The following is a 13,173-nucleotide window of genomic DNA, read 5'->3' as shown; positions in this document are numbered from 1 at the left end:
TCATTTAAAAGGTCCTTTTAACAATGGCAATCTGGTTTGGTGGTATTGCAGCGTTCCACTAGCCTGACGTAGTCATACTCAATTCTTGTCAGAATATGAGTCTGATACTGCTCCATTGGGACGTAATTATGGGGCGTGTTTCAACCGATACAGGGGGGGAATGCCTCTGCACTCAATTGGATAGACCTAACCAATCAGAGCAACAAAATAGCTTACCGTGAGGTGTAGGAAGAAAACACACAAACCATCCTTCTTCTCCTATATCCCCTCCGTTTTTGAAAATAATTCTGTTGAACAGTGATATGCTACAAACATGTTAAACAGCTGGGAAAGGCTGTCGCAAATCCCTCGAACAGGTGGTCAATCAGAGATTTCAAACGAACGAGGGAACATGTTGCAATGCAACAGTGCTGTTTTCCCTTGATGAAAGTGAAACCACGAGTTTTCCCACATCTCAACTTTGGCCAAGTTTTCAGAAATAATTGTTTTCAGTGATACAACCTCATTAAATAATATGAATTTTCCATATGGGGTCTTAAAAGCCATGTATCCTTCTAGCCACAGCATTTTTGTTTCAAACATAACCCTAATCTAAGCGTGCTCAGATGACGTGATAGACCAGGCACTGTTGCTCACCTGTCCATCATCGTAAAGCCTGATTTGATTGGTCCGCCTGATATAAGGCGAGCATACTTCCACCACAATGAAGCAATGCCAGACCGAATTTCCCGACCTCAAATGTTGTGGGCAGGACTAAGTTCGGAATGGCACCCAGGTTAGCGTTCCACAGCATATCAGAGCTTTGTGTGCTGATTGTGTTGCATGCTTTAAAGGGAAACTTTATGTTTTTTTTATAGCTTAATTTACCTTAACAGTTTCTGACTCATTGGAATGGTTAAATGACTTTTTCTGGGTTGAATGGTGGCCGCCTCGATTCCCCCTAGCGTCTGCGAGTGGAAAAAACAGCAACTTGCAACTTCGGTCTGACGAGCCGCCAGCCTCAGAAAATCTTGACGTGTCACAATGTAACAAAGTGCTTAACGGCAGTACATACATATACGCTAGGCACCAGCTAGAACAAGGTAGTGCTGGAGTTTCTCATACATTCGTCATGGCGACAATAAGCAGAAAGAGAGGGAACCATTGTCGGAGGAGCAGGGAAAGAGGAAACAGCAGACTGACCGAGCGAGGAGTGTCGTAAACTATATACGCTGAAGCTGTGTGTGTGTGTGTATGGGGGGGGGGCTCTGTAGAGAAAATTGCGAGCAAAAAGCAAGAAAACAGCAAAGAAATTGGCAAAACTGCATATGGTCCCTTTAAAGCAGGCAAAACTGCATATGGTCCCTTTAAAGCAGGCAAAACTGCATATGGTCCCTTTAAAGCAGGGGTGGGCAAACTTGGGAACGCGTCTCAAGGGCCACATTGGGTTTTGAAAACTGGCCTGCGGGCCGCACAACAACCCCCCCAACGACACACACATAAAAAAATACATTTTTATAGCCTATAATTTAGTATGAAAAGTATTTGTTTTAAAATATTAATTGCTTAAAAAATACTGCTAATTTGATGCTGTTTAACAAATGTATAAATTAAGTCGCTTTAAGACAGTCGCTTTAATTCACGTTTATTTCTCAATGATCTTCTGCCTGCTCCGCTATGGCTAGTGCTGTACCTACGGCTGTGCACTCTCACTGTTTTTAAATGGTCAGTAGTGGAACTACTGTTGCCTTCATGATTTCCTTTTAAAAGTTTCTTATAAGAAGGAGATATTAATTATCAGCAATGACAAGCCAGCTGGAACCTGCCACTCTCTCTCCCTCTCGTGAGTGCAGACGCGTTCCCAATTAAATGGATCGCATAACGTTCACATTAGATCTGCTGCAAAGGAGATAACTAAGAGTATGCCTCATCTCTATTTAACATGATGTTTTGACATTGACATTGTAAACGTTCTCTAAGGAGAGTGAAAAGCAGTTTGCAGTAAAGCTAACCAACGTCGTCTCTATCGCAGGAAAAAAATAGCGAGCAGCCTGATAACCAAATTAAATGCTCGGCAGGCCGGATGAAAGTGCTTGGCGGGCCGGATCCGGCCCGTGGGCCGCAGTTTGCCCACCCCTGCTTTAAAGGAACACACCAAGTGTGTTAGGCCATTTAGCCTTTAGCTAGTTTGTAAAGTGTCCCAGTGACTTCCGTTTTACTTCCGCTACAAAAACTATGAACGGGAGTTAATGGAGAGATAACAATTATTTTTTGGCCCAGTTTGAATTGTGGCACGAATTTCACATATGATGTGTGTGAATTTAAAAGATAATTTTTCACGTCAAGAAAGTACTGTTGTTTGATAGACTTGGTTTTGTTTAGATTTTGGTTTTGTGCGAATCCGCTCAGTGGACTACATCTCTCGTCTCGAACGTTGTATGTCACCAACGTAATTAACGATAAGATTAGCTGTTATGCTAGTTAACGGTTGCATCTTGCTGCCTGCTATATCACTTAACAGTATCTAATGTACAGTCTATGGACGAATACAACTTACCTGATGTGTTTAATCCTCTGACTCATGGTATTTTCATCGGCAAGGAAAGCCCAATTAAGACCTGTTGCTGGTATGCTTGTACAATCTAGTGTGGCTGTGAATGAGCTAACGTCACTAGCGCGACTGATGGGTTTGTAGTCGTTGGAATTACGATCTTACGAAACAAACTGCAAATGTCTTTACATGAAAAATTGTCTTTAAAATTGACAAACATCATATGGGTAATTCAAGGCACAAGTCAACCGGGACCAGAAAATAATTTCTTTTTCGCCATAGACTGGCGTTCAAATTTTTTTGAAAGATAGGTCCCATGGAGGCAAACGGAAGTGGCGTCACTGGGACACTCAATAGGCTTACTGGTCTAATCCACTTCCAGTGAATTAAGTATAAGTATATAGTATAAGTATATATACTCTTTTGATCCTGTGAGGGAAATTTGGTCTCTGCATTTATCCCAATCCGTGAATTAGTGAAACACACACAGCACACAGTGAACAGACAAGTGAGGTGAAGCACACACTAACCCGGAGCAGCGAGCTGCCTGCTACAGTGGCGCTCGGGGAGCAGTGAGGGGTTAAGTGCCTTGCACTTCAGCCGTGGATATGGGCATAGGAGAGCAGTGCTCAACCACTTTCCCTGCCTGGCATGGGCGGATTATGAACTTTTGGGCCCCTGGGCCCAGATGTATTAAGGGCCCCCCACTTATTGTCGTATATGTGGAAGGGGGGGTTTGGGGGTCCTCCCCCAGAATTTTTTTGATGTGATTTCCTGTATTCTGGTGCATTTTGGGGATGGCCAATACTAAATTCAATCAGATTCATAGCCTACATCCTGATTTGTTGATATTGAGGCAATGATTCCATGCAAAGGCTTGGGCTTCAGGGCCCCCTGACCCCTTGGGCCTGGGCCCGGTAGGCCCATGCAGTAATCCATCCCTGCTGCCTGGTCGGGGATCGAACCCCTAACCAGTAGGCCATGGCTGCCCACAATAATTATGCTAAGCTAAGATGTCAGCCTTGGTTACGCTAAGCTAAGGTTTCAGATGCTAAGCTAAGGTGTCAGATGCTAAGCTAAGGTGTCAGCCTTGGTTACGCTAAGCTAAGGTTTCAGCCTTGGTTATTGCATGCACAGAGAACAGAGCTGTATCTCATAACTCTGGGGTAGACAGCAAATAAGCTTTTTCCCCAAAAGGTTGGCGTGTCCCTTTAACATGAGTAGTCACAACATGTTGTGAACTTTGGTCAATTTGGTCTGTAACAAGCTTCCTCCGGCCCATGGCCTGGATGCAGGAGAGCTGTTTGGTCTGTAAGGAGCTTCCTCCGGGGACTGGATGCAGGAGAGCTGTTTGGAACTGAGCTGACTGGAAGCAGACCCATCGGAGTGGAACATGAGTGGGTTCCCAAAGCTCACCGTACCCTCTGTGGCAAAAACAACCCCTGTGGCAGTTAGGCAGTTATGGGAGGCAGAATAACAGGAAGGGGCTGTTGGCACGATATGGGCCAGATGCTCTGAGATGGGCTGCTGTTTGTGCAGCCCTGCTGATGCTGTCATCAGGATGCCCCATCCTGCTCGAGGAGTTCATTTTATTAAGTAGTCATATAAGCCAGAGACCAGAGCTACTGGAATAGACTCTAATTTTGATGGGAGGTTAAAGTCTAACCGTCAGAGTTCCCACTCTAAGCCTGATTCCATGACTTTTCTAAATTCCATGACTTTTCCCTGACCAGAACCCTGAATTTCAATGATCTACTTAGAATGAATCGTACAATATATCGACCAAAGATTTCAGAGTAGCCATGTAGCATTCAAGAATCTGACTTTTTTTGAGTCATGAATAAATGGGCATTGAATAAGCAAAGTTAGGCTAACCACAACCACTCAAGCAAGCAGTAAAGCTAATTACTAAATATACATCAATTCTACGTAGACATATATTTACATTAATGTATTTTTGCAAGTACATTTTAAACTGCTACTACAAAATTCCCTGATATTCCATGACTTTGCCCCACAAATTATATAATCCCATGACTTTCCATGTCTGGAATAGACTTGGTCAAATTTCCATGACATGACCCGTGGAAACCCTGAACCGTAAGCATAGCAACTCATGTAAACTTCAAAAGGAACAGAGTCTAGGAGCAGGTTTGTATGAAGTTTTATCATAAACCTCATTGTTTCCATACGGGTTGTTTTTTCAAAACCCTCAATTAAGTACCTAAAACATGAGTCCAAACTCTTCAGTAAACAAAATCAAAATATGACACCATTTGACAATGTTTTTAGAAATGTTTATTTTAACTGCACAAGATTATGAAACAACAACAAAAACAACTTGCTCTCATATAGCACTTTATCAAAACAAAAACAACTTGCTTTCATATAGCATTTTCTCAAAGCACCCATGAGCTGTTTTATGAGCTTTTACACGAAAGATGAAAGCGATGCATAAAGAGAGCGGACAGTAGTTAGTTAGAGTTCATCTGTAGTTAGGGGTCATCTGTAGTTAGGGGTTAGCAGTGGTTAGGGGTTAGCAGTAGTTAGTGGTCATCTGTAGTTAGGGGTTACCAGTAGTTAGGGGTCATCTGTAGTTAGGGGATTTGTAGTTAGGGTTCATCTGTAGTTAGGGGTTAGCAGTGGTTAGGGGTCATTTGTAGTTAGGGGTCATCTGTAGTTAGGGGTTAGCAGTAGTTAGGGGTCATCTGTAGTTAGGGGTTAGCAGTGGTTAGGGGTTAGCAGTGGTTAGGGGTCATTTGTAGTTAGGGGTCATCTGTAGTTAGGGGTTAGCAGTAGTTAGGGGTCATCTGTAGTTAGGGGTCATCTGTAGTTAGGGGTTAGCAGTAGTTAGGGGTTAGCAGTGGTTAGGGGTCATCTGTAGTTAGGGGTCATCTGTAGTTAGGGGTTAGCAGTAGTTAGGGGTTAGCAGTGGTTAGGGGTTAGCAGTGGTTAGGGGTCCGTTTGGCGGTCGCTGTTGGAGATGCCGCAGTAGTAGGTGGCCGAGTCCATCTCCTCCGTGGTGCTGATCAGAAGCTGGTGTGGCACTGAGTCGCTTGCCCCGGACTGGACTGAGAACCGACCCAGGTGGAACCCCTCGCCGTAGCGGACCTGCGAGGACCCGTTCAGGGCGGAGCTCAGAACCATGTGTGGGCCCTGGCCTGGGCTCTGCTTGTACCAGGTGATCGTGCCCACCGTGAGGTTGACCTCCAGCGGGCATGCCAGGGTAACGTTCTGCCCTTTGGTCACTGCCACACCTGTGCCCGCGGCCAGTGATGCACCTGCACATGACATCACAATAAACGTAAGAAGACGCATTAAAGGATAATTCCGGTATTTAGCACTTTGAGCTCCTTTTCTAGTGTGTTTTGGATGAACTACAGCCTCTGTAGTTCATCCAAAGCCTCTGACGGTTTCAGAGTGGCTGGCTACGGGCATGCACAAACATGTTCTTCAGTGATGTATGTGCACAGTGATGTATGTACACAGTGATGTACACAGTGATGTATGTACACAGTGATGTATGTACACAGTGATGTATGTGCACAGTGATGTACACAGTGATGTGCACAGTGATGTATGTACACAGTGATGTACACAGTGATGTATGTACACAGTGATGTACACAGTGATCTATGTACACAGTGATGTATGTACACAGTGATGTACACAGTGATGTACACAGTGATGTATGTACACAGTGATGTGCACAGTGATGTATGTACACAGTGATGTGCACAGTGATGTATGTACACAGTGATGGGCACAGTGATGTATGTGCACAGTGATGTATGTACACAGTGATGTATGTACACAGTGATGTACACAGTGATGTGCACAGTGATGTATGTACACAGTGATGTGCACAGTGATGTATGTACACAGTGATGTATGTACACAGTGATGTACACAGTGATGTATGTACACAGTGATGTATGTACACAGTGATGTGCACAGTGATGTATGTACACAGTGATGTACAAGAACAGCATCAAGTGTGGATGCTGCGAAGTGCAGATTGACAGAAGAGAAAATTGTGCTCATTGCACTCAGGGTATTTCAGACTGAAATAATGAATTTGGCAGTAAAGTAAAAAACGCCATTTTGTATTATTACAAATTACTAAATGTCTGAGGATAAGACAGTATACATGATATGTAATGTTCATGTGAAAGAACTTTCAGTGGTACTGATACAATTCATTACTGATATAGATTAGTTTTTTGAGTAACTTTTAATATACCATATTGCTAAAGATTTTTTCTAGCTAAATGAATTGAATTTCACATTCAAAATGTTTTTTTTCCCTATGCATTGTTAAGTGTCGACTCAGTTAATGATAAGCTTCCAATTCAGACTCTATTACAGCACATAGGGTATGTTATAACATGCTCAGTAGAAAACTATTACAGCACATACGGTACATTATAACATGCTCAGTAAAGGTCAGACGCGGTGAAAGGCAACTTCTCATCAGAGTAAAAGACATGCAAAAGTAAAAGCCTTACAAGCCTTACTCTGAAGTGAGACCAGGAGGAGAAAACTTACTCTGAGGAGAAAACTTACTCTGAAGTGAGACCAGGAGGAGAAAACTTACTCTGAGGAGAAAACTTACTCTGAAGTGAGACCAGGAGGAGAAAACTTACTGTGAAGTGAGACCAGGAGGAGAAAAGGGGGAGGTTTTGTCCATCTCATTGCAGATCGCTTCTCGTCGTGGCTCCTCATGCTTTGAGTGTTCTGCTCAGTCTGTGTGTGTACAGTGACCGCCCTCACTCTCCACATGGACAACGTTAGCACTGCAGGGAGGGGGAGGAGACAAAACACCCACCCACCCACACGAGGAGCCACCCACTCCCCCCCCATACACTATGCCCACCCCATACACTATGAGATGCCCACCCACCCCATACACTATGAGATGCCCACCCCATACACTATGAGATGCCCACCCCATAAACGATGACATGCCCACCCTATACACAATGAGAACTGATTCTGCAGGAGGTCCACACACACACACACACTCACAACTGATTCTGCAGGAGGCCCACACACACACACACACACACTCACAACTGTTTCTGCAGGAGGCCCACACACACACACACAACTGATTCTGCAGGAGGCCCACACACACACACACACACTCACACACACACAACTGTTTCTGCAGGAGGCACACACACACACAACTGATTCTGCAGGAGGCCCTCACACACACCTGATTCTGCAGGAGGCACACACACTCACACACAACTGATTCAGCAGGAGGCCCACACACACACAACTGATTCTGCAGGAGGCCCACACACACACACACTCACACACACACAAACACTCACACACACACAACTGATTCTGCAGGAGGCCCACACACACACAACTGATTCTGCAGGAGGCCAAACACACACAACTGATTTTGCAGGAGGCCCACACACACACAACTGATTTTGCAGGAGGCCCACACACACCGACACTCTCACACACACCGACACTCTCACACACACACACACTCACACACACCGACACTCTCACACTCACACACACTCTCACACACACCGACACTCTCACACACACATCAACACGCTCACACACACACACACTCTCACACACACCGACACTCTCACACACACACACACTCACACACACACTCTCAGGCTCCACCCAGCTGTCAGGTGCCAAATATAATTGACTCATCCTGAGTGGATTGTCCACAGTAATGTATTATGCTATATCACTAATGTATGTGTCACATCAGGGATTGGATCTTTTATTGCGTTAAATGTTTATTATGCTCCTGCTCCATCCATGCAATGTTGATTCTATTTGTCAGTTTTCTTGTTTATTTGACAAAACCAACACACACATACAACACATACACACGCAAACACACACAACACACACACACACACGTTACTTCATTCAGTAACACATGCTGTTTTACCCAGTGATTTGACATGTATTCAGTTTTATTGTCCTGACAGCAAGAGCACAGTATCAAAACAGTACTTCATACATCAACACATGATCCAATAGTGCACAGGAGGCATACTTGGCCCTCGAAGGAAGGACAGAAAGCAAAGAAAGCAGCCATCATCTGAGGTAACGTGAAGTACTGTACACATCCCATCTGTGTGTTAGATGAATGAAGTAACGTGTGAGTGTTGTGTGTGTGTTTGCGTGTGTATGTGTTGTATGTTTGTGTTAGATGAATGAGGTAACACATCCCATCTGTGTGTTAGATGAATGAAGTAACATATGTGTGTGTGTGTTATGTGTGTGTATGTGTTGTATGTGTGTGTTAGATGAATGAAGTAACGTGTGTGTGTGTGTGTTAAACGTCCCACATACTCGACGCACCCGACCAGTAGCGCGACAATGTGACGTCACAGAAGCGCCGTAACCATTTATACTCGCGCGTGGTGGTCGCAACACTAGTTGCAATATTCTCCTGAACAGAGGTGTCGCTGTTGTGAAAAGACTAACATTAACTACTTACACAGCAGAAGAAGCTGCAGTAAGAAACACCAGTAGCTAGCCTCTGTGATGGTACTTCAGACTTTGGTTGCTACTATTCACAACTACCATCATCATTATCATGTAGTTTCCAAGGTGTGTGCACAGGTAGATAGATGGATATATAGATAGGTACTTTAGTCATCCCGAGGGAAATTTTAATAATTTAAACAGTTTAGTTAGCTAGCTAGCTAGCTAGCAGCTGGCTCAGTTTGTGTAATTTCCTGAAGTGGAAAGAGATTTTGTTCAGGCCTTAATAGATATTCTTTGTTTGAAAATAAATCGTTTCTATTCTTTCCTCTTAATTCCATGTGTTGCAACTCTCACTGGTAACTTTGTTAACTTATCCAGCAAATTATTAAAAATTCACGATTGTAACAAAACACTGCAACTCGCTTGCCCTCGAACTAGTCCATCTTCCTGTTTCCGCCTTGTCGCGCTCGTCTGAAAAAAAATGAGTGGTGCGCTACCTCGCGCTACACGGCCAAAACCCTGGCGCGCCAGAGAGATCTACGTCATTTTGACGTCACATTGTCGCGCTACCGGTCGGGTGCGTCAGGTATGTAGAAGCCTTTATGTGTGTGTTTGCGTGTGTGTGTGTTGTATGTGTGTGTTAGATGAATGGAACCACCCCGTACTGACTGATCCCGCAGTGACGTTGTCTGTTCTTAGCCTCATGTCTCATGTAACCTTTCTCTCATTGCTAACACAAACCTCATCGCTAACACAAACCTCATCGCTAACACAAACCTCATCGCCAGGGGTGAAAGTAGTTTTTATTTCTTGGTGGTACTATGATATAGAGTTATAATGCGCGCCGAAAATTTCACTTAGCCTAATTATTTATTATTTATTTATTTGTTTATTTACTGTATTATAGTCTACTTATCAAGCATTCACTAGGACTTCTTATCACTCTAGTATCACTCTTTAACCCACCTGCATCTGTTTTTGATTATGAATAAATTGCAAACACTTAATTTCAACATTTATTTATTGATTTAACCTAGTTACTCTGCTCGCTCCCACTTCCAATCAATTTTTTTAAATATAGGCTATTGTATATCATGAAACATGTTTCTTTGAGTCATGCCTTTTTATTTGGGAGACTGCAACATACTGTACTTCTGTCCGCTAAAACACTTTCATTATTGCTGCGCAAGATCTGGTTAAGCCGTACACGCACTGTCTGTCTCATGTCTCTCCAGCGAAACACTGCACACATAAAACCAGAATAGGCTATTGAAACATCAACATATTTTTCTTTAGCCTGTATGTTTTTTTTATTTGGGAGACTTTCCAAGAAACGTCCGTCTGCTAAAACACTTTGGATACCAGTGCACGTTGGCGCAATTACTGTAGGCTACTGTACGCGCGCTATAGTTTGCTCGTTGTCTGTCCAGCTGCACGGGAGGTTTAGACACAATTCAGAACGATGTATATGAAATATATTTTGGGGGAAACGTGTTGCTTCTGGTAATTTGACGTTAGCAGTTGTGTTGTCATGCTGAAAGTGCTATATTTTTCAGAGACAGTATAGTTTTCTTTCCGGTACGGCGTACCCTCTCCAAATATTTTAGTGGTACTCCGTACCGGCCAGTACCGGCTTACTTTCACCCCTGCTCATCGCTAACACAAATCTCACCCCTGTGCATCGCTAACACAAACCTCACCTATATGGGCAGCCCTATGCACTGGCGCCATCTCTCTCATCTCTAATAAAACAAGTGAAGCGGCATGATTTTGTGATCAGCCAACGCCGTACAAGCTAGGGCTAATACGATAGTCAGCCAGCACCGTACAAGCTAGCGCTAATACAATAGTCAGCCAGCACAGCAAAGCTAGCGCTAATAAAATAGTTAGCCAGCACAGTACAAGCTATCGCTAATACAACGTTACAAAATCATGCTAGCGCTAATACAACGCAACAAAATCATGCTGCATTCTGTTCCCAGAGCTGCTTTCTCTGTCTATGATCTGCAGCATTTCTCAAACTATGAGTCTACTCACCGAGTAGATTGCTGGCCCACGGTACAGTATAACAGTACATCTCCAAACATCAAACTCAAACAGTAGACTAATTGTGGACTGCCGAGTGTCCTGTTCGCTCTTAAAGCCATGCCGAGTGTCCTGTTTATACTAAAAGCCATGCCGAGTGTCCTGTTCGCTCTTAAACTTTCCATCACATTGGTGCATCTACCTATAGTAGCCACTTTGTAAACGTGCTATTATGTAGCTATTAAACGCTAGCTTAGGCTATGACCACTATGTTCTTGCACTATTTCCCCCATGATCATATTGTTTCAAAGGTTCGAAGGATGCTCTTTATTATATGCCAATCTTGTATAATAAGTGCTCATGCTCATGCCCCCCCACACCCCCACCCTTTGTTCTCTGGCGATGAGCCTACCTATGGGGTTCTCTCACCTGTTTTTAATGGTCCAGTACTCTTGCTGCCCTTCAGAACCGAAACCCACCAGCAGAACCGCATGGGCCTGCTTCCAGATGGAACACTTGGGGTCATAGAACACTCCTGAGAGAGAGAGAGAGAGAGAGAGAACACAGAAGCATCCATCTTAGAACACGAGGGACCTGAAGAAAAGACAAAATCTTCCCTAAAGAAATTAAAGAAGCTAAGTATAGTATAGTATATACTCTTTTGATCCTATAGTATAGTATACTCTATTGATCATCTTATATTCAGTGCACTTTAAGCATTTGTCCTACTTTTAGAAGTTCTGGTGAATCTTTTTCTGTATGTATCCTGACATCTCACTGGACGGCACTGGGGTCAAGAATAACCACTAGAGGCCGCTCTCTCTCATGGAACAGGCCAACAGTGGGCCAACCAGTGGGCCTGTCTATGACAGATTCAGATGCTATGTGGCTATTATGTCATTGGCTCTGTCTCTCTCTCTCCCCACGTATCTCTCTCTCTCTCTCTCTCGGTCTCTCTCCCACATCTCTCTCTCTCTCTCTCTGTGTCTGTATCCCTCTCAGTCTCAGTATGTCCCTCTCTCTCTCTTTTGAGTGCCACTGACCTCTACGATAGAACTGGAAGTTGCGAGTGGTGGTGTCGATAACCACGGCAACGGGTCCAATGGTTGCCACGGCGTCCTCCAGAGCCTGCTCGTCTCCAGGAGGGAGGTACTTCCAGGCCTTCACTGAGGCGACATTGAGGCTACGATTAGCCTGAGGAGGTACATACACTCATTAAGACACACACACACATAGCCACACACACACACACACACACACACACTCATTAAGACACACACACACACACACTCATTAAGACACACACACACACACACACATACACTCATTAAGACACACACACACACACACACACACACACACTCATTAAGACACACATACAGACACACACACACTCATTAAAGGACAAGTTCGGTATTTTACACTTAAAGCCCTGTTTTCAGATAGTTTATGATTAAATAGAACATTTAAGATTGAAATTTGGACACATGCTGCTGTCCTGAGATTTTCGGTTTCTGTGGTAGCGCCCCCCCCTCCTCCAGAACGCTGCATAGGTGCACTGGAACAATCCTTCCTAAAACGCATTAAACTTTCGTTTACAAAGACGTGAAACTCACCGAGTGGTCAGGGGTGTTCGCTGATATGCTCACACAAAAATCGCTGCAAAAGATGCTTTCCAACAGGTGTGTACCATGCGTTGTAAAACTGTGGAGCTATTTTTCCAAACGCCTCACACCCGTACATTCTTCCGTTGAGAGCTTGAAATAATAGACACTCCAGCCCAGTGGGTGGCGATAATGCACCTTACACCGTCTTGGCAATTACAAGCAAACCACTGGCATTTCATTGAATACACAGAAGAAGCAGAAGATCGCTGTCTTGAAGTATTTTGCAACAGACAGCTAAAAATGAGGCGATTTTGTGCAGTTCCGAATTGCGGGAAAATTCGTAGCAAAAAAAGTTGTCACAGACTTCCTTTCAACGATCCAGAAAGGCTAAAGTTGTGGCTGGAATTTCTGGGGTTGGATGTGAGCACACCTGTTGAGAATCTGCAGAAAGCTGATCACCATGTCTCTGCGGTCTGCATTTTACTAATGAGGACTTCGCCGGAGGTCGAAAGAAATCGCCCA

At 44.0% G+C, this 13,173-nt stretch overlaps 2 protein-coding genes across 2 annotated transcripts; both read right to left on the bottom strand.

The window, feature by feature from the left end:
- Window positions 1–4,805: 4,805 nt before the first annotated feature.
- On the bottom strand, window positions 4,806–7,346 carry sid1 (secreted immunoglobulin domain 1). The gene is made up of 2 exons (XM_042058104.1): window positions 7,177–7,346; window positions 4,806–5,811 (listed from the first exon to the last, which is right to left on the bottom strand). The coding sequence occupies exons 1-2, from the start codon at window positions 7,310–7,312 to the stop codon at window positions 5,483–5,485; spliced, it is 465 nt and encodes a 154-aa protein (XP_041914038.1). The 5' UTR covers window positions 7,313–7,346; the 3' UTR covers window positions 4,806–5,482.
- Window positions 7,347–8,124: 778 nt separating this feature from the next.
- On the bottom strand, window positions 8,125–12,787 carry LOC121678562 (procathepsin L-like). Its single transcript, XM_042058182.1, has 4 exons — window positions 12,778–12,787; window positions 12,088–12,255; window positions 11,474–11,579; window positions 8,125–8,367 (listed from the first exon to the last, which is right to left on the bottom strand). Exons 1-4 carry the CDS (start codon window positions 12,785–12,787, stop codon window positions 8,301–8,303), a joined length of 351 nt encoding a protein of 116 aa, XP_041914116.1. The 3' UTR covers window positions 8,125–8,300.
- Window positions 12,788–13,173: the final 386 nt, after the last annotated feature.

The sequence above is a fragment of the Alosa sapidissima genome, chromosome 12 (assembly GCF_018492685.1).
Source record: "Alosa sapidissima isolate fAloSap1 chromosome 12, fAloSap1.pri, whole genome shotgun sequence".
Classification (NCBI taxonomy): Eukaryota; Metazoa; Chordata; class Actinopteri; order Clupeiformes; family Clupeidae; genus Alosa; species Alosa sapidissima.
The sequence above is the reverse complement of the archived record's forward strand: the minus strand, read 5'-3'. Positions and strand labels throughout refer to the sequence as shown.